Genomic DNA, 18,840 nt, shown 5'->3' with positions numbered 1-18,840 from the left:
CTGAAAATTTTCCTAAGGAACTAGAATCAATTTTTTGTGAGGTGAAAGTACACCCCTGATAAATGGCACAGTGATCAACATTTAGTCCTGTTCATGCCAGGTATTCACGTCCACCCCAAGTGATCTTCATAAGCGGACAGTGAGATGTATAGTTGTTTACACATGGTATTTTCAGGGGTCTCAACTGTGCCTCCAGTGACCACTTATGATCGGACTTTGTGATTATGCCGCATAAAAGTACGCTAACTCTCACTGTGGTGACAAATATTTATGCCGCATAACACGACAGCTAGCGAAATGTATAAATGGGAGAAAAAGAAGCTTTCGTCTCTGCTGCAATGTCGAAGTTGATTAGCTGGTCCTTTGTTGCCATCCATGACGCAAAGTAAAGTGGCCATCTCTAAAGCTGATTTGAGTGACAATCACTTTGGGTCTCTGAGATGCACTGGACCCCCTTCACACTTTTACTGTCCACTTATACTCAACCAAGACATATGTTGATGCCAGATGTGAATAAAGCCTATTATATACATGTAACATATTAGAACTGATTATTTGGTGACCCAGCAATCCTATGAAATCTTCCTAAATATACTTCAACTGATCTAGCATAAATAGAGAATATTCGTCATCATAGCATGATATCCTTACCCTGTCTTTTGATGAGGGCAGGCTCTGCCGGTCTCTGGGCCGACACCCCATCATTCTTGGGGTTCAAGATCACATACTTGGTCTTCAGGGTCTCCAGCTGGTAGCCGAAGCCCTTGCTGGCTGGCTCGAATTCAATCTTCTGCAACAGGACCTTCTTGGCAGAGGAGGCCAGCAGCTTGTTCAGGTCGCCTTCATCGCCTGAGTCCTTTCGCCCTGGCTTCAGGGCCTCCTTGAGTTTGTCCACTATCGGCATTGTGCATCACTGAAAGCAAGAAACCAGACAATGTCACTTGCTGATCCCTTCTAAACCAATCAGCAGTTCTGACGAAGACTAATATCCTTGGTGCACTTAATAACTGGTTCCAGCTGAGAGGAAATGGGCCTATTTTGGAGGAACGTGCAAGGGTTAACCACAAATTGAAACATAGTTCAGTTTGCCCATTCCATTTTTAGAAATCTGAATAACATGCTTTAGATGGGCTGACGTAAGCAAAGTGCCCAAAAGCTGAATGTACTAGTAGAGACGCTGGGGCTTGGCAGCTGTTTCAACACTTACGTAATGAGGCAGTTAACAAGCAGAGAGTTCACCTATATATATATATATATATATATATATATATATATATATATATATATATATATATATATATATATATATATATATGTCTATGGTCAGGTATGTAGAAGCTATTTCACTCACCTCTGTCAAGCACACCCATTAATGCACCCAACTTAGTTTATTTTTTTTACCTAAATTGGTGTCTCAATCACCACATTAATAACTTTTAAAAAACAAACACCAAAAAACACACAGACCTACAGATGAACATTCTGATTACATTCACCTTTAAGCATTTAACAGTGAAAAATAGAAACACTGCCATCACCAGAGGCTGTATGACGAAAGGAAAGCCATCTGTGAGAAAATAGGCAAACAGACATGCTCTTTCTGCCTTTCAAAAGGAGACTCTCATCAGACTGGTCATTTCCTGTGCTGGATAGCGGGCAGGCAGCTGGCTGGCGTTTTGCCTTTATGGGAAGCGATGACTACTAGTGGTGGGCGATGCTGCCTGACAATTACACTATGATAAGATTTAGACAAAACATGCCTTGATAGACAATACTGGAAAGAAACTGTAAATGAAAAGTTTTAGAAGTGGTAATTATTTCCAAAATACACAGCAGATGTACATAAGTATTGAGAAAGAGAACATCTGTTGAAATGTTTAAATCATATCTTCTGTTCTCTGGTAAAACTGTAATAGCAAGTGAGCTGACTGTATTAACCTCAAGTCCCACCATGGAACACATACACGTCGCTAGCTAAGATCAGCATATCAACCTGGCTGAATTTCAATTAATTAAAAAAAATACTAATATATATATATATATATATATATATATATATATATATATATATATATATATATATATATGTATATATATATATATATATCCAGGTTACTGTGCCAGTAACGGAATCCTCTTATTGTGGTAAGTGTGTGGGAAAGTAACTACAGTAAAAGGATAAGGATTTCATTTGGCTGTGAAACTGTTACTTACTCTAGTAAGAAAGGACACAAATGTAAAAGTCAGACAAACTTTACCTTTCAAGGTCAAAAAGTCTGTGGACACGTAGTCTGATAACTTTTTTCCTCCTAAGCAGTTCGATAGAAGGATCTTTCACATGCAGGAATACTATACTATACAAGACTACTGTCTTGCTATGTTTTGCATGAAAAAAAAAAAAAATTCAATAAACAACGTTTTTGTAAACCAGCAGTAAATTAGGTTTTACCATTACTGGTGGCTGGTACCACACTAACATGGTTAACTGTCACTGGGCACAGGACTACATCCAGGACAGTTCATCGCTGACCTATCATGGCCTACAAAATTCATCAGAACCTCTCATTTAACCTGGCATCTAAGAGGATATTCTCACAATTTCAACCTGCTCAATAAGCTCTGACTCCATTTACACTGGGTTGTTTTATGTGCCTTGTTTTTAGACTAACCTGGTAAAATTTTAAACACATGCAATTACACTTGGTAATCAAATGCGTCCCAAATTAGTCCAAGATGGTTGTCGCCTCAAAAAGCTCAATTTTTCATAGGATTACTCATTTTCTTACACCAGTTTTACACTGATGTTCACAAGCAGACGGCCATTTAGAGTTATTAGTATCGTAGAGAGATCGTGAACGAGAACGAGGCGAAGTAAAGATTAACCAAACCTAGGGCACAATGAGGCCTTCTGCATTAAACTCAGAGGAGAAACTTATGTCAGGAGAACTGAATGAGCTGCCTCTGTTTAGTGGTAGGCGATCATATGCGGAACAGAAGAAGGTGGCATGTTCACAGTGTTTTGGGGTGGGTTTGGTTGTCGAATGTGGCTTGCAGAGGCAGAAGTATTCACACTTGTATAGCATCTGGCTAAAAAAGCATCTCAGAGCATCTTCTGAAGTGGCTTAAGCGATGGGATTTAAATCTGTTTTGTGAGCGTACACACCTGCATTTTTATGTAGAAAATCCTCTATCCTATATCCTATCAACTATAATCCTGCTACTCACGATGGATGAAATGATCAGCTGTAAACGGCGTCTAAGTCAGACAGCCAGCAGCTTCCACGTTCAAAGTACAACTTGACTTCTTTGTCTATGTTTTTTCTGCAAGACAAATACATACGCAAGCTTTAAAGACAAATGTTTCTGGTTAGCCTTACTCTCATGTCACTTTTTTCAATAAAATCTGTTAGAACATGTAGGCACGTTTGAAGGAGGCTCTGTAAACCTCAGGCACACAGCTGTTCTACAACTGTGGCTCTACAGCATCTCTGCTGTACACATCATTACAAAGCATTTTATATTAGCTTCAATCCACCCCACACCATATGAGCGCACTCGAGACCGAAGTCCTCAGGGGACAGAAGGGGCGAGCTAGTGTGCTAGAAAGTGCAGAGAACAGCCTTACTCATCAGCTCTGGTGCTGACACGCACAAGGAGCTGAGCAGCAAGCAGGCTGCACATGCATCCAACCCCACAAGGGCAGCCTAACCTTCATGTGCCGTTACTGACGCGATTAATCGCAACACAGCTGAGCTCTGTGAATAAACGGCTCTACGTGTCCATCCGACAAGGTTCTGGTTCACAGCCATCACGTTTCTTGTAATTACTAGAAATCGGTTGAAACAACAGATCAGTTTTATTCTACAATAACTGGCCTATGAGACAGATAGGAAATATTTTGGCAGTACAGAAGTCCCATATTCAAGGACTTACACTGTGATTGGCAGTGACAGGCAAAATTATATATATATATATGAAAAAAAATAAGAATATGCCATTACTGTTCTATTTTAGGGATACTACAGTAAAATATTTGCATTTTATTCATTTAACTGCACAGATAAAGATATTTCTCCATAATGCTAATCCAGGCAGATTTCTATTTTTATATATATATATATATATATATATATATATATATATATATATATAAATATATATATATATATATATATCTTATTGTTGCACACACACACTCACTCACACACAGAGAACCTTTTTAAAAAGGTTATATAGCACCAACAATGGTTATTCTATTGTTACAGATGTGACATCATAACAACAGCAAAACCTTTTTTGATACTATACAGCACCATTTTCAAGAAGGTTCCATATAAAATCATATACAACACATTCTTCATCAATCTGAACAACCACTTCACCATGCAAAGAACCATTTAAGCATGAAATGTTTCTAAATCAAATTTACGGTTTTAAATATAACCATTGCCTTTACTTAAGAACCCTTGAAGAACCATCATTTTTAAGCGTGTGTAATATGCATATATATGCCTTTCACAGACCCATTCAGTTCGTGCAAGAAGGTGTGATCAATGATCTATCACCACTGTGCCAAATCTAGAGAAAGAGGAGAAAAGCAGGGAAACCCTGGACTGGCGTGATACAAGTTGGTTGTATGATGGCTGCACTCCAGCGAGGGAGTTCAGGTACACTGAACCGATTCTTTCAAACTGTCCGATTCAATCAATAGAACCACTGATTCCCAGGCATCTGAAGAAGAAGACCACTACAGTGCCCAAGGAGAAAGGTAAAAAGGTCAAAAAGGCTGTTCGTAATGTTACACTGTGGTGTCTTATAGTAATGTGACGTTAAATTGTACAAATCTGATTCTGCAGTACTGTCATCATTCTGCTTATAACACGGACGTAAACGTCGTAGAAAAAAATCGATTCATTTGAAACCATGAACCGATTTAAAAGAAGGACTCGTTCAGGAGTCGAGCGTCGCTACTGCGCTGAAAAGCCACGTGCCGAAAACACGGCGGGCTCGCTGCCAAATGGCGAGAAAAACTCAGCTGAAAAATGAGCGATAGACCTGAACGAACAGAACACCTACAATTAAAAAGATATCACAGAAACTGAATACTGTTGCCACTGACACGTTCTGGTGTCTCTGTAGGCAGACTAAGCTAACGTTAGCTGTGTTGAGCGTACAGCACTCTAACGTTAGTTACAGCGCTGCGCCGGTGGCCCTAACGGCTACCTCCCGTCAGCGAGTGAAGCCTAACCGGCCTTGTTCACAGTACATGTGCATCGATACTTTCATCTGACAGGAAAGGTTAATATTATATTTGTGTCTGTAAGAGTAACGGTCTTGTTAGCTGGATACCTCGGTCAAGGAGCACCACGAGCTAACCTGGCTGGCTAACGCTAGCTGGGCTGAAGTCTGTACTACAAACCTGTGGAAACATTTTGTCGTGTTTCTGTCAGTTAACGTGAACTGCAGAACTGATGACTGTGAAAACAGTAATAAGTGTCAAAATGAGTTATGGGAATAAGAATGACAGCAACAAACGACTAGCTGGCTAGCTAATTAGCAACACTGCTAGCTCGCCAAAGTAGGCTTGTTTTCTAAAGCACTGAGGTAACTTTAACCAGTTAGCTAATGTCAGCTAGCTACACGGAGCGAATAACAGCGTCCAAATGACAGTCTAGACGACTCACCATCAATACAAAGGGTAGCTTCTAGTTTGGTACAGGTAGACCGATTGACGTTAGTTTATAATTTAGCTGAAAGCGGGCAGTGAGGGGGTTAGCCACCGAGCTAAGCCCTACCACGCTGACGAGTCCACACACACACACACACACACACACACACACACACAGGTAAGGCAGGCTCGCCGCTCAGCAGCAGCATCATGTTTAAACAACATGGCATCATCGACGAGCCTGGTTTAAACAGCCACACGACTAATGATGGAACCGTTCATGTCTGATGATCACCGTTAATGCTGCATTTCCGTTTGCTGTGTCGGCACTGGACGGCATTGTGGATGCTGGTTGCTAGTTAAGCAGCCTTCACTGGCCTGCTGACTGACAGTGACCGAACACAGGAGCTGCAGCTCCTCCGCTGCTGCAGCGCGATCACCATCATCAACGAGGGGAAACACGGTTTTCAGAGAATTAAATTCAAAGATACGGCCCGATCGGTGGTGTGGAAGCGTAAAAAGACACGGCGTACATACCCATCCGAGAACCATAAAGAGTCGTTTAGTCTATTTTGCTATGAAGACCCTCGATGGCCGCGAAGTCCTTCATTTTGTTGCGCTCTCTCCCCCATGCTGCATTATCAGAGGGCGGGGACGCGAATGACGAACAGCACGAAGCAGCCAATCGGTTGTGAGGAAAAGACTGACGACGCGCTTCATTCATACTTCGGGTGTCCAATCAGAGGGCGGACGCAGATGCCTGTAACATAACCGCTTTGATCACGTTTTATTGTTTACTATGGCTATAAGACAGAACGTGCAGCGTTTGGTTTAAAGGTTTAATATATACGGTGGTGTTATTGTTCTAAATGGTGATTTGTATGACAAGAGCTGGGGCTTTTGGCTATGGTTTATTCAATGGGCAAGGAGTTGACCACTGGTCACTGATAAGGTTTTTAAAACTGCAAGTTGATAGCAATAAGGGATTTGAGTGCTCTGTAAATCTACTCCATGTAACCCCTCTTCACCCATAGCCTCTAAAGAATAAGAACGTATTTAAATATAAATGCTAATATATTCAGGTTTCTACTATCTCTATATCTATTATTAATCAGATGCTGATAGCAACTTTCTTTCCGCTCTAGGTTTGAATGAGTGACTGATTTCTTATGATAGACAGTTATGAAGATCAGAGTACCAACTGAATAGCAACATTTCTGTTACAATATACAGTACAGAGGACCACAGGTAAATGCTTTTTTTTTCCTTTTCCTTTATTAATGAATATTTAACTGTTACACCAATAAGACTAATACAGGATTATGAAAGGCATGCACAGGTTAGCTCTCATAAAGTCTTCCCAAGTGGTTCCAGCACCGGAAATCTCACACTATTTATTTTTTGCTTGTGATACTAAAAAAAAAAACAAAAACATTCAGAGACACAAATATACACAGTACAGGAACATGGAGATAAAAAAAAAGGATACCATGATATACAAAATGACTACATCAGACATAGGCTTTTTGACACAACGTTTGAATATCGAATAGTATTAGACTAAAGGGCTCGAAAAATGTAATCTATAAACTGCATAGCCCAAAATCTCTTCACCAAAAAGGATTACAAATTGAAAGGAAAAAAAGTGAATGCAACTGAAAGAAGTTTCTTTTTCTATGAAACACAACACCAGAATGGAATGTTTAGATATAAATTAGAAATGTCTGTATATATTACAACATACATAAATTAGCCTATTACAAGACACCATTTCTTTGTGCACAGCATAGTACGCAATTTACATCTATTGTACTGTATGTCACTTGTATGCACCCATAAATCCAATTACTTCAGTTATTTCTAGACTGAAAAAGGAAAGGTTACTGGCATGGACCATATAAAAAAAACAAAATCGCTAATGATACCTAAAGTCTGACACATTTCATTGGACTACTTAAGTATTTTCTACACATGCCATGTACAGATAATGTGTTTTAGTTATCCAAAAAAACAAAAAAACAGTGGTAATATTAGCCTTTTCATTTTCTTAAAAACCTTTTCGTTTTATTAAATAGTAAGGTCACAAGTAGGTGCTACTGGGGACTCAAAGTGCTTACGAAAGTCAGAGAACTTCACCTCTGCCATATTCTTTCATCTTGTCATACATAACCAGAACTAAGGTAAAAAGTACTAAATACAGTTGAATAACGGTGTGATTATTTTGAGGGTCCATAGCAGTATTTGGAGGCCTTTCTAAAGGGAGCTCTGAAGTCAGATGCCTTCAGGTTCATGGATCTTCGATATCCATGAAATCGTTTTTTGGTGCGGCTGCGCCACGGTACCAAGCACAGGAATTATCACTCCTCTTTATGCAAGTGTAGTGCTGAGCCTGGGGACCCTGCACGGTGCTCTCCGTAATCCAGTCAGTCCACAGACACTCTACGGGGTCACTGACTGAACAGGGTACAGAGGAGCAGCGGACAATCTGGATGAAGACACAGGAGAGAGAGAAGAAGACATCATTGATCACAATTGATTTTGGAACTGTCACCTGGATACACATGTATTCAATACTCCGATACATACCCGGCACTCACAGCCCGTCTCGTAGCGCACCTCAAAGCCCTTTTTCTGAGCATCGGTCAAAGAATTCCATGGCACAATGAAGTCACACAGAGTCACATGCACTGTGCCATCTGACTCCAGTTTACCTGTACAGGGCAAGAGGAGACAAGCAGATGAGTGAAATCATGGCCTTTTTATCATTTGTGGGCCGGAAACTGGTAAGGTTGTAAGCTGCAACTATTACTGTACCTGTGACCAGATATTCACTCTTTCCATCACTCTTAAGGGTCACCCCACAGACAGCAGAGATGGGAGCAGTGAAAATGGTGTTAATCTCTTGGCTAGGCCCCTTGAACATCTAATGGAGGAACAATTTTCAAATGTAACATAGAAAGTCATAGTTCTATACACATTTGTATAATTCAACACACCATAACAGTTCCATAATTATGTGACAAGAGCTGTAAGTAGTCTTAATGAGTTAACGGACGAGTCAGAATTTGAGAATGTCCGAGCAGCGTTGAAAGTTAAAAAAAAAAAATCAAACCATAAGTTAGACTTTTTAATAAACAATTTAGCTTGTCTTTAATGTTATACGTCATATTTAAGAACCATGAGCTATCTGAACCCTAAGGCAGTGAAGAGCCTGCATCTTATGTTTTGATCTAATCTTCTTGTCCAAAGAAAGAAACATAGAAAGACTACTGCAGCAATCTAAAATCTACTGCACACCAGACAAAAAGCATCACACCTCAGACAGTACAATACGCAGCCCTACAACATAGGAATAGATTTTTTTTTCCCTAAAGACTGGCTGCCTTTCTTGGTGTAAATATCAGGCCACATCCTCTGAAACGGAAGAGGTGAAGTTGTTAGCTTGTAAGAGTCTATTTGTGGCATGTTAATGGTCGACAACACATTTCAATCAATCATTCTTTAGAACCAGTGACCAAAATGTTCTTGGGTGTAATGAATTACTGCTTTTTTGTGACCAAACAATAATAATAACACTAACACTGTTACATTTACGCTTACAAACACTGTTACAAAACTCCATTTTGTTTACAACCTAAACATTCTATGACTTTATCAATGCTAAATCGGTAAAATCTGTACACTTAGTTAGATAACTACTTGTTAAGACTTAATATATAACTATTTGATAATGAAAAACGTGGTGCAGAAAAACAAAAATACCTTCATCTGTTTAATGTCGTACTGGATCTTCCTGATTGGATTGCCATAGGTGTCACTGCCAGTGAGCACTTCTTTCTGTCCAATCACTTTAGCTCTGATAACTAGAGAGAGACAGAGAGAGAGAGAGAGAGAGAGAGAGAGAAAGAGAAAGAGAGAGAGAGAGAAACCCAAATTAAAACCAAAGAAATCTGCCAACACTGAGCAAATGCCTGCGGTCCTGATTTTGAATAAGTCCATTTCCTTTTCTTAACATTGGCATCTTCCATTCTGCTCTGAAGGAATACACTCTGCAGGTGCTGTAACTGTGCATATATGGAAAAACATGAGTGTTTGATTAGCGGTGGAGCAGAGGGAGGAATGTGCTGTGTCTGGTGCAAAGATCTCAGCCTTAGACTCAGGAAGTCGCTCAGCAGTCTCACAACAGCAGGCTGTTTGCCCCCTACCACTCACACAGGCTCTTAGATCTCTAGCCCATCCATCCTAGAAGAGCTGTTGACACAAACATACCAGTCACTCCCTGTGGCCTCTTTCGTGTTCAGCCCTCTCACTCGTGAGATCAGAGTCTGGCCAAAGATGAGAAAAAGTTCCTGTTTTTCCTTTCTTTTTTTTTAAAGAGGGGAAAACCAGGCAATAGCAGATGCTGTTGGTGTCTCTTTAGTTTGTGCATTAACCCTTCTTTATAGACACAAGGGCACATAAGTGCATGTTACATCTACCTTTTTTTTGCTGTTCAGACACAAAAAGTAGATGGTTCAGTGTAGAACCTAACTAGGTCAGGATAATAAGAGACTTGTCAGTTATTTGTTTTCTTCTTATTAAAAGCAAAACAGCTCAATGTAGACTCTCTCAGTTAATTCTCACTCCATCGTGCTGAGAGAGAAATCTCAGTGGCCTTCAGTGCCCTCACTGTCCTTCACTGTCCCCCACGCACTTCTACACATGCGTACAAGTGTGTTCTCAGAAAGGCCGTACATACCCTCTCCAAACACCGCGCTGAACACAGAGCGCCTTTTCTCTGGGCCACACACACACGAGTGGGATGCCAGCTACACCCGCAGGAACCCTGGTTTCGAAACTACAGCGTTCTCATCAGTGACTAAACCTACACAGGGCTGCAATGTTTTATCCCAATTCAATCTCAGCCACTCTTTTCCACTCGCTCATTCCGTTCCAAGGTGGAGGAGAGAGGGGCACAGTACGTCTGCTGTTTTCAGCCCCAGGTGAGGGGGAGGATGGGGACTGGAAGCAGCAACACTCTGGATTCTTCAGTTACGAGGGGGATCAGAAATAGTTGAGATTTCCTGCACACACAGAGGCCTCTTAATTCACAATAATCAGACACAGGCATATTTTTGGATGTGCCTGCATCTGATTATTTGAATAGTTCATGTGTAAAACAGTTCAGGTTTTACGGGATTTCTAGAACTTCATTAGAAGCTGCTCTGAATTTGACTTACTTAAAAACAGATGAACTTCAAAAAAATGAACTTCCGGTGCATGACAACACGGTAGTCTTGCCAGCATCTATGAAAGGGGCAATAACCTGACCAAGTGTGGACTGGGTACTTCCAATAATCTGACCAGATAGGGACTGGGTACTTCCAATGAACATTAGAAATACTGGGTATTGGAGGCTTGTAGCAGTGTTTTTCCCAGTTCCTGCCCAATTAAATTGCCTACTGATGCTGAAGACTGGGTTTAAGCTGCAGCTGTCCTGGATCGCCCTGTTTTGTATCCTTTTAAAGACTGATGCAGCCATTTGATAATTAAATCACAGGTAATTTTGATTCTTAAATCTGGACCAAACAACCATTTTCACTTGACAAAAACCCAACATAGTGTGGGTGCGTAAAAAAGGCACCTATAAAAGGACTTTAATAAGCATGAATAACTTATGCGTAACTCGTTCATTAGTCTTATGGACATTTATGAACATTTATGTCACTGAGCACTGGCATAACCCTGTGGTTTTCTATTGAAGCATCATAAACTTCCTTAAACTCTCTAACCTAGGAAGTACCTATAAATATGGCTTACCAACACAGGAAAACACTAAAGTAATGGTGACTATTTCAAATCTCAGTGGCACAGACCAGATTAAATGATGGAAAGTCCTCTGTTAAACACAAGAAAGCCCAGTCATAGTGACTAAAGCAGACAGTGTAGGTGGGCACAAAGCAATGGGTGCATGTGGTAGACCCCTCCAACATATCCCGTAACCCTACATGGCATAAGAACAGTCACAGGAAAACCACATAATGTGGCATGGCCAGACGGTTGGGTGGAGGACCAGTGGAATGGAGCAATGCTTTCTCATCTCTGGAACTGCAATAAACTGAGGGTCTGGTGAAAGACAATGATGAGTGGCTTTCCATGAACAGATCTTTGAAAACAATAAGAAAACGCAATGACCATGCAATGCCATGTCACTGCGGGGTCACCAAATCATGGAAGTTGAAAGTCACGGTATGCCTATGATTCCATTCTTTGAATACCTTACTCACCTGATCTAAGCTTACCCTGCTGAAAAGAAAAAACAGCACTAGAACCACTGAGACTAAAACCCGATGGTTTTGCTTTGTAATGGGTATAAGCTTAAAGGTTACCAATATTTCCTTCATATCCCATTCGAAAGCCAACAAATGTGTCAAGAACCAGTCACAGGTCACCTGTTAAACCATTAGGATCTTTTACACTCTTACATTGTTATATCAGTCCAACTAGGAGACATAAAATACCATTATGCAACATTAGACTCCATTACAGAAATACAGGAACCAGCAGACACCTTTAATCATTTCTATGATTTTCTTGAACAGATTTTTAGGACTAAAGTTCAGTCAGTTAGCCCAGTTCAGTTAAACAGATTTTTAGCTTAAAGAAATAGTGTGATGTGATATTTGAATGTCAGAGTTAGACAGCACATAAGCAGATATTTTGCAAGGTATGCAGATTATCTGATGTGAAGACAATCTTTTGGCTGTGACTATTTACATTAAGTAAAAACAGAATTAACTACACAGACAGTTTTCTCCAACCTCACCTGGGAAATCATGTGACTAGCACACCAAAACCTATTTTGCTGTAATTTTCATACCTTCCCTGAGAAAAATAAAGCAGCATTGGAGAAGCTGTGTTTAAGGGGAAATTCAAGAGTAAGGTTATTTAGTATTAACTAGAACATAAATTAGTGTGATTTTCCATTCACTCCACATACGTATTAAGTAAATAAATAATGAAAATATCAATCCAACAGTAACAATTGTTAAATAAGAAACATTATCTAAGACAAAACAACGATGCTGTTTGGTATAATGTAGCTGATAACACCACTACCTATCATGTGTAAGAATGAGGTTTGATTCCCCATCTGGTCAAAAGGGAAGAGGCACACTATTTTCTATACTTTTAAGTTTGTTTTGACATTATAGTTTGGCACTTAATACTTACACAAAATAAAATGAACTTTTTATAGTCATTTGAACAATTTTGATTTAGTTTAAACGCACATATACAGATATAAACAAGTGTGAATATACGCAATAGCAGTAACAAATCACACAGAGAGAGAAACCCTGAGAGAGAAAGAGAAAAAGAGAGTGGTTAGTAGGGATTGCCTCAAGTACAGTTTGGAAAAAAGTAGAATAATCCTGATGCTGAAATACAGGCTAATGAAACAATATCAAGAAATAGTATGAAATGGCCTATAAATACGTAAGGGTAAACAGCATAAATGTTACTTCGAGCGTTAGTTGTAAATAGTAAAGTCATTTACTGTAAGCGTACATAACAATATCATTCTGTTGGCACTCAGTATAAAAAGCATCTGCCTAATCTTTACAGCTGCGAGCAGGAGCAGCAAATCTGGGCAGATGTGTGAAAAACATGCATTCCTGCTCTATCTCGGCAAAACAACTAACTAGAGTGCTTCAGTACTGAGCAGCTAAGCAGAAAAAGTCCTGGCAGGAAACTGAGTTTTCACCTTTAGGCCAGTCGTGTAGAAAAGAGAGTAAAACTAAACTCGGGCTGTTGTTTTTTTCGGCGGATCTAACGCAGAGAAGCGCTGTTAGGGAGGGAGAGGCTGCAGACATAACAGTCTGGGCCTGGCGGAGCATTTCACACAGGCTCCGGCTGCTCGACTCAAACAAACTCTTCAGACACCAAAACAGCCCCTGGAAGAGAAAACATTAGCGAAAGGCTCGGATGAAAAGAGGCTTACCGACATCCGCGTTGCAGTAAGCCTGTTGAGGATGTGCAGGAGCGCAGCTGCAGGCTTCCGCCACTTCGCCCAGCCTCCACAGCAGGAGCGCCAACAGCGGAGCTGAAAAACTAGCGGGCTTGGTCATTTTGGCTAAAACAGCTACGAAGCGAGCGAAAACTTCACAACGAAAGAAAGTATAATAAAGTTACACGGTGGCGTCTGAGAGGAGGACCCTGAAGGCTGTCTACAGCTCTACAGCTCGACGGCGGAGTCGGATCGACACAAAACAAACTTTCTAGAATCTGGAGCGGAAAAAACGACAGTGAGGTGAGCCGGTCTGAGCTCAGCGAATCCGCTTCTCCGCTCTGAACAGCTGCGTTTTATGCACGGCTTTGCCAGCCGGGCCCCGCCTACATCTACATACTGACCCATCGCCCTGACACACTATTGGCCTACACCGTTTTTCACCGAGTTCAGACGCGGCGCCAGGGTCACGCCTAAATATTTGCGGGAAGCTGTTGGGCAAGCTCAAAACTTACGAATTCAATTTTGTTTTATAAACTTTTGATGAGAGTTATTAGTCGAATTGACGAATAGAGCGGATGTGTCCTTAAAAAACCACCGTAAAGAGTTTCTGTAAACAACACACCCTGAGGCCTCTGACGGTAAAGCTGCCTCAGATCCTTATAATTAGTTTGGGTGTGTCAAATTGACCCCTTCTCGCTTATGGGGTAAACTAACTAATGATACTAGCAGAGCTGGGCAAAGTACTTAATTTTTTCCACACTGTTCCTCTCTGTTGTCAGTTGGCAGCTTTATTTTATGTAAATATTCTGTTAATATAAATCACTTATTACATTTTAAATAAAGTCACAAAATTCTCAATTTTTCATACTGCCTGCTTCAGTCCACTGCTGGTCCCATAATTACCCCAAGCACAAGTCCAGTACATCACCATGCTAAACTTATCACTCACAAAAATTGTAAGCTGCTTATTCTGATCATTACTTCATAGATCTCAGTAATGCTGAGGTAAATAACTGGCTTGTCACATTGATTTATCAGTCTACTCAGGCTTTAGCAGCAACTTCTGTTTGTAAAGAAGCCGTTAATTGAGATGCTTGTTAGTATTTGTCTAACGAGCATGCTCTATGCTGTCCGCTAATTTTAAAATAATTAACATGCAAGCATTGTTGTTTCATTTGTATGTTTCTTTATTTAGTGGGCTCTGAATTGTTCTAAATTTTCTAAAAATATTCTCTTACAAATGTAAAAACAAACTGTATTCTTTTATTCTTTTTCTGTATGTATTTTTAAAATGTAACTTGGACTGGATACAGATTTCTGTTTTCTGCATGTGAATTCCCAATACTTGCATTCTGTTACATCCCAACTGTAGATACTCGTGCACTGGAACATTCAAATGGCAGAAGATGACTTGCTCTGGGTTTTTCAACTCCTGTCACGGGGACCCACCACCCTGCACAGTTTCGTATTCCCTGTTCTAGCCCACCCAGTCAAACACATGAAGGCCATGATAATAAGAGGATGAGTTGGATCAGTTGTACTAGAGCAAAGACAACCCAAAATTGCTCAGGGCTGTTGGTGCCCAGAACTGGAGGTGAAAAACTATGCCCTAGAATATTGCAGAGTGAACTGCAAAAAAAGGTGACCAGCCACTGTAATATGCATAAACATGTAACGTGTGGTGTGTTCACTGTTTTTAAAAACACTTTTTTTTAATTTTGTAATATACTGTAAGCTTAGGTTTGCCATACATTTGGCCTGTATGTTTCCTAACTGGCTTCTTCACCAAATGAATCCCTGCTCCCTCATTTGCATTGTGGCAGAGAAGAGGACTATTCACTTATTAGCGGTAAAACATATGGTTCAATAAATTAATCATCAACCTATGTCAAGATTCACCAGTCACAAGACATAAACTGCCTGTATAAACAAAACTAGCTAACAAGATAAACCCTTTGACAGTAATTCTTGTGTTGATTATATGTCTCACTCTTGGGAAACAGCCATAGGCATGCTTCTGCTTGTTTCAGAAGACAGTTTCATCAATTTGATTATTTTGGCCCACAGGTGAATGGTATGAAGTAGCTGTCTGTTGCTTATTAACAAAAGATGTACAGTAAATTTTGGTTCCAATTTAAACAATGCAGTTGTCTCTGATGTTCACTAGATGTTACACTGCATTATAGGAAATTGTTTTGGCTCCCAAATAATGCTAGAATCTTGTTTACCAGTTTAAACAGTAAGATGGATGTATTCATCTAATCATGCTGTAAAACACACAAAAAAAAATCAATTTTATTCACACTCATTGTTTGATTTTCTGCAGCATCACAGCTCTTACAGAAATCTCAGCATATAAAACCACAGTATTCATTAAAAAATGGTCAAAACCTACTTAGATACCTACTTTTAGCTATGCCAAGGGGTGTGGTCCAGAGGCAGGGTCTATGACAAGATATGGTGAAGCAATTTTCAGGCATGAATATAGCTATCTTATTGGTATGCATCATTTATGTCATATAAAGTCATACTTACCAAAAAGTATTAAACCACACTGACATCATTTCATAATGTGTGGTAAAATACAAGATTCTCACAGGACCTTATCAAAATCAAAACTTCTCATGAAGGCAATTTACTGTGATGTAGTCTGTCCAAAAAGTTTCAAAATCACTTGAATTTCTTACCAAGCAAGTAGTAAAAACATGTTTTACTGTTGCAAATAAGTGTGTAGAACACAGTGCTTAATTTTGAACTCAGTGCTATGAACCATGTATGACCTTTCAGGTCACTCACTCTTGTACCATGGAACTAGGGTATCATTGTGACACATCCTGTTTCATGCTTTGTGTGTTTCATGTAAATTGTTTCACAGGTGTATCTATGAAGATGTGGCGCACAGATGTATCTACGGAGGCCAAATGAGTTTTAAAACTGGACAACAACATATAGAATAGTTTTTTGCTTATAAAGCATCTCACAACTGCATAAAATAAAATTAAAATCAAGTAAATAATGATATACATAAAAATAAAAAACAAACGAGTAAAGTAAGTAGGTAAATTAAGTAAAAATAACAAAAAAGGGAGTCTGAGTTGCTAGAAGGTTGCTTTAAATACACTTGATGTAAATGTGTACATGAATGAAATATGTTAAATCAACATAATTTCTATGTGTTAACTTTCTTAATTTTGGTTGATTTAACATAATAAATAATTAATTAACATGCAAACGTTTTTTTTTTTTTCGTTTGTATGTTTCTTTATTTAGTGGGTTCTGAATTGTTCTAATTGTTCTAAAAATATTCCTTTACAAATGTAAAAACAAACTGTATTCTTTTATTCTTTTTCTGTATGTACTTTTAAAATGTAACCTGGACTGAATACAGATTTCTGTTTTCTGCATGTGATTTCCCAATATTTTTTTAACATATTTCATTTGTGTGGTAGTGATGTACAGATTTAAATCGTATATTTAACAACTTTTTTCAGCATAGATTTAAGAAGTGTATTTAGGGCTATGTCTCAAAATTTCTTATGAAATGTGCCAGCCAAATGTCTTGTTGGAAGGATTTCATGACTTCAAGGCATAACTCAAAATGCAACCTCACTTCTTTTATGTTTCACCCGTGGGACGTTAGGAAATCATGCAGAACATAATTATAAACAATGATTAATACACCAAGATATAACAATTACCAGCATATACCAGTTACTCAATATGACATATGACTGACATGTGGTTTCAACTAGGCCTTAAAACATGACAATTGGTGTTATATTTTATTTAGGTCTTCTTTCATTATTGGGGCACTTTTACACACAGAAAAAGGGCCTGTTACTGTGGGAAGCAACAGGCATTCTCTTCTCAAAGCCTGTCCAAACAGCTTCCTGTTTGATCTTATCAGCCATGATGTTGTATTTCTTTTTCTCGAGGTTTCCAGACACTTGTGATCTGCCCGTCACTGTACACACTAACAGAACTCAGTGACTTCCCGGCAGAAGAATGCTTCAGAATCTCTGGCTGTGACTGGATTTGATTTTGAATGAAACTGGGGGCGAAAAAGTAAGAAGGAAAACCAAATCACAAAACCAAGTACTGGAAATTATAAGGCACTGAAACATGGTTTTCTGGCATACAAGCATTCATTTCTTCATATACTGCTAACTAGATCATAGCCAGCCCCTTTGGAAACTTCATTTTAACTACTCAAAATTTGTGGGAATTGTCATTTAGAGGATGACAGGTGGATCTGAGATCACTCTTGATTTAGCCATTGTAAAAGTACAAGTGACCACAGAAATTGTTTTCTATTTAATTCCTCATCTTAGTTGTTTTTTTTTTAATGGACACTTCCTGCTCTGCTCCACCCATCTTTGGCTATTATTTGGGTTTAAACAACTAAATAAAAGGGCTAATTCAAGTATTAGCTGGAAAAGCTACCGTCTGAGATGGAAGGACTGGCTGGTTACACGAGCTTGAGTCACAGAGTTATTCATGAGTAGGTCACTGCTTAGGCAATAATATTACAGTACAGTGAAAGTAATACACTCAGGCTCTAACTGGACTGTTGCATGTCGGGGATCACTTAAAGTTAGACACCACATTTGGTATGAAGAAACATGATTACCTCATGTAATCAAAACAGAAGAAAGAGTTTTCCCCATGAAGGAGAGAACATTGTTGTGCAAGCGTGGTGTGATTGTATTGTTGATGAGAGACCTAACATTGGATTTTACAATTGTGGTGAGACATCAAACATGTTGAGGCGTGAAAAGGTGATGGTCAGTGTATGTGTCAGAACAAGAATAAACAAAAAATAGAGTACAATGAAAACAGGCTTTCATTTTCATGCTTGTCTTTTCTTATCTTATTCATCTCTTTTCTGCCTTAAAAATGAATCATATTTCATTGGATTCAGTCACTGTTCACAATAGGCTAATCCACCTCCTTGAAATCTTTCAGGTCAGGTCTAAGCAGACTTGCTTCAAGCACTCTATTGTAATCTTATCCCTGATGAAACCACAGAAAGATATGTAGCAAATGTGGTCAGACATTGGTAAGTGATATTGTGCAAGACCAGGCTTGATGTTTTGACCCTAAGACTTACGTCAGTAATGGTGAAATGCATATAGTTATTCAATCACAGCTCATAGATTTTGAATCACTGATGCACATACGT

The 18,840-nt window shown here is 39.3% G+C and overlaps 2 protein-coding genes across 4 annotated transcripts in view; both read right to left on the bottom strand.

Annotated features, from left to right (window-relative positions):
• Positions 1-6,337, bottom strand: part of usp36 (ubiquitin specific peptidase 36) — a 29,431-nt gene extending 23,094 nt beyond the window's left edge. For 2 of the 3 annotated variants that reach the window (XM_036589313.1, XM_036589315.1), the window contains exons 1-2: positions 6,206-6,337; positions 652-913 (exon numbers count right to left, since the gene is read on the bottom strand). In XM_036589313.1, the coding sequence (XP_036445206.1) occupies positions 652-904 (253 nt within the window). In that variant the 5' untranslated portion in view covers positions 905-913; positions 6,206-6,337. Of the gene's footprint in view, positions 1-651; positions 914-5,684; positions 5,815-6,205 lie in introns of those variants that run through there. The other variant, XM_036589314.1, reaches the window with a different exon arrangement.
• Positions 6,338-6,926: 589 nt separating this feature from the next.
• Positions 6,927-14,016, bottom strand: timp2b (TIMP metallopeptidase inhibitor 2b). The gene is made up of 5 exons (XM_036589316.1): positions 13,650-14,016; positions 9,431-9,531; positions 8,483-8,591; positions 8,255-8,379; positions 6,927-8,153 (listed from the first exon to the last, which is right to left on the bottom strand). The coding sequence occupies exons 1-5, from the start codon at positions 13,774-13,776 to the stop codon at positions 7,956-7,958; spliced, it is 660 nt and encodes a 219-aa protein (XP_036445209.1). The 5' UTR covers positions 13,777-14,016; the 3' UTR covers positions 6,927-7,955.
• Positions 14,017-18,840: the final 4,824 nt, after the last annotated feature.

The sequence above is a fragment of the Colossoma macropomum genome, unplaced genomic scaffold (assembly GCF_904425465.1).
Source record: "Colossoma macropomum unplaced genomic scaffold, Colossoma_macropomum, whole genome shotgun sequence".
Taxonomy (NCBI): domain Eukaryota; kingdom Metazoa; phylum Chordata; class Actinopteri; order Characiformes; family Serrasalmidae; genus Colossoma; species Colossoma macropomum.
Note: the sequence above shows the minus strand (reverse complement) of the source record. Positions and strands in the feature narration are given on the sequence as shown.

What these genes read in the sequence shown, in the direction of transcription:
- timp2b (XM_036589316.1), bottom strand. Translation starts at nt 13,776, where the DNA reads ATGACCAAGCCCGCTAGTTTTTCAGCTCCGCTGTTGGCGCTCCTGCTG. An exon ending in ACGACATTAAACAGATGAAG is followed by an intron (nt 8,592 to 9,430) that starts GTATTTTTGTTT and finishes TTCCTCCATTAG; the next exon opens with ATGTTCAAGGGGCCTAGCCA. An exon ending in AGACGGGCTGTGAGTGCCGG is followed by an intron (nt 8,154 to 8,254) that starts GTATGTATCGGA and finishes GTCTTCATCCAG; the next exon opens with ATTGTCCGCTGCTCCTCTGT.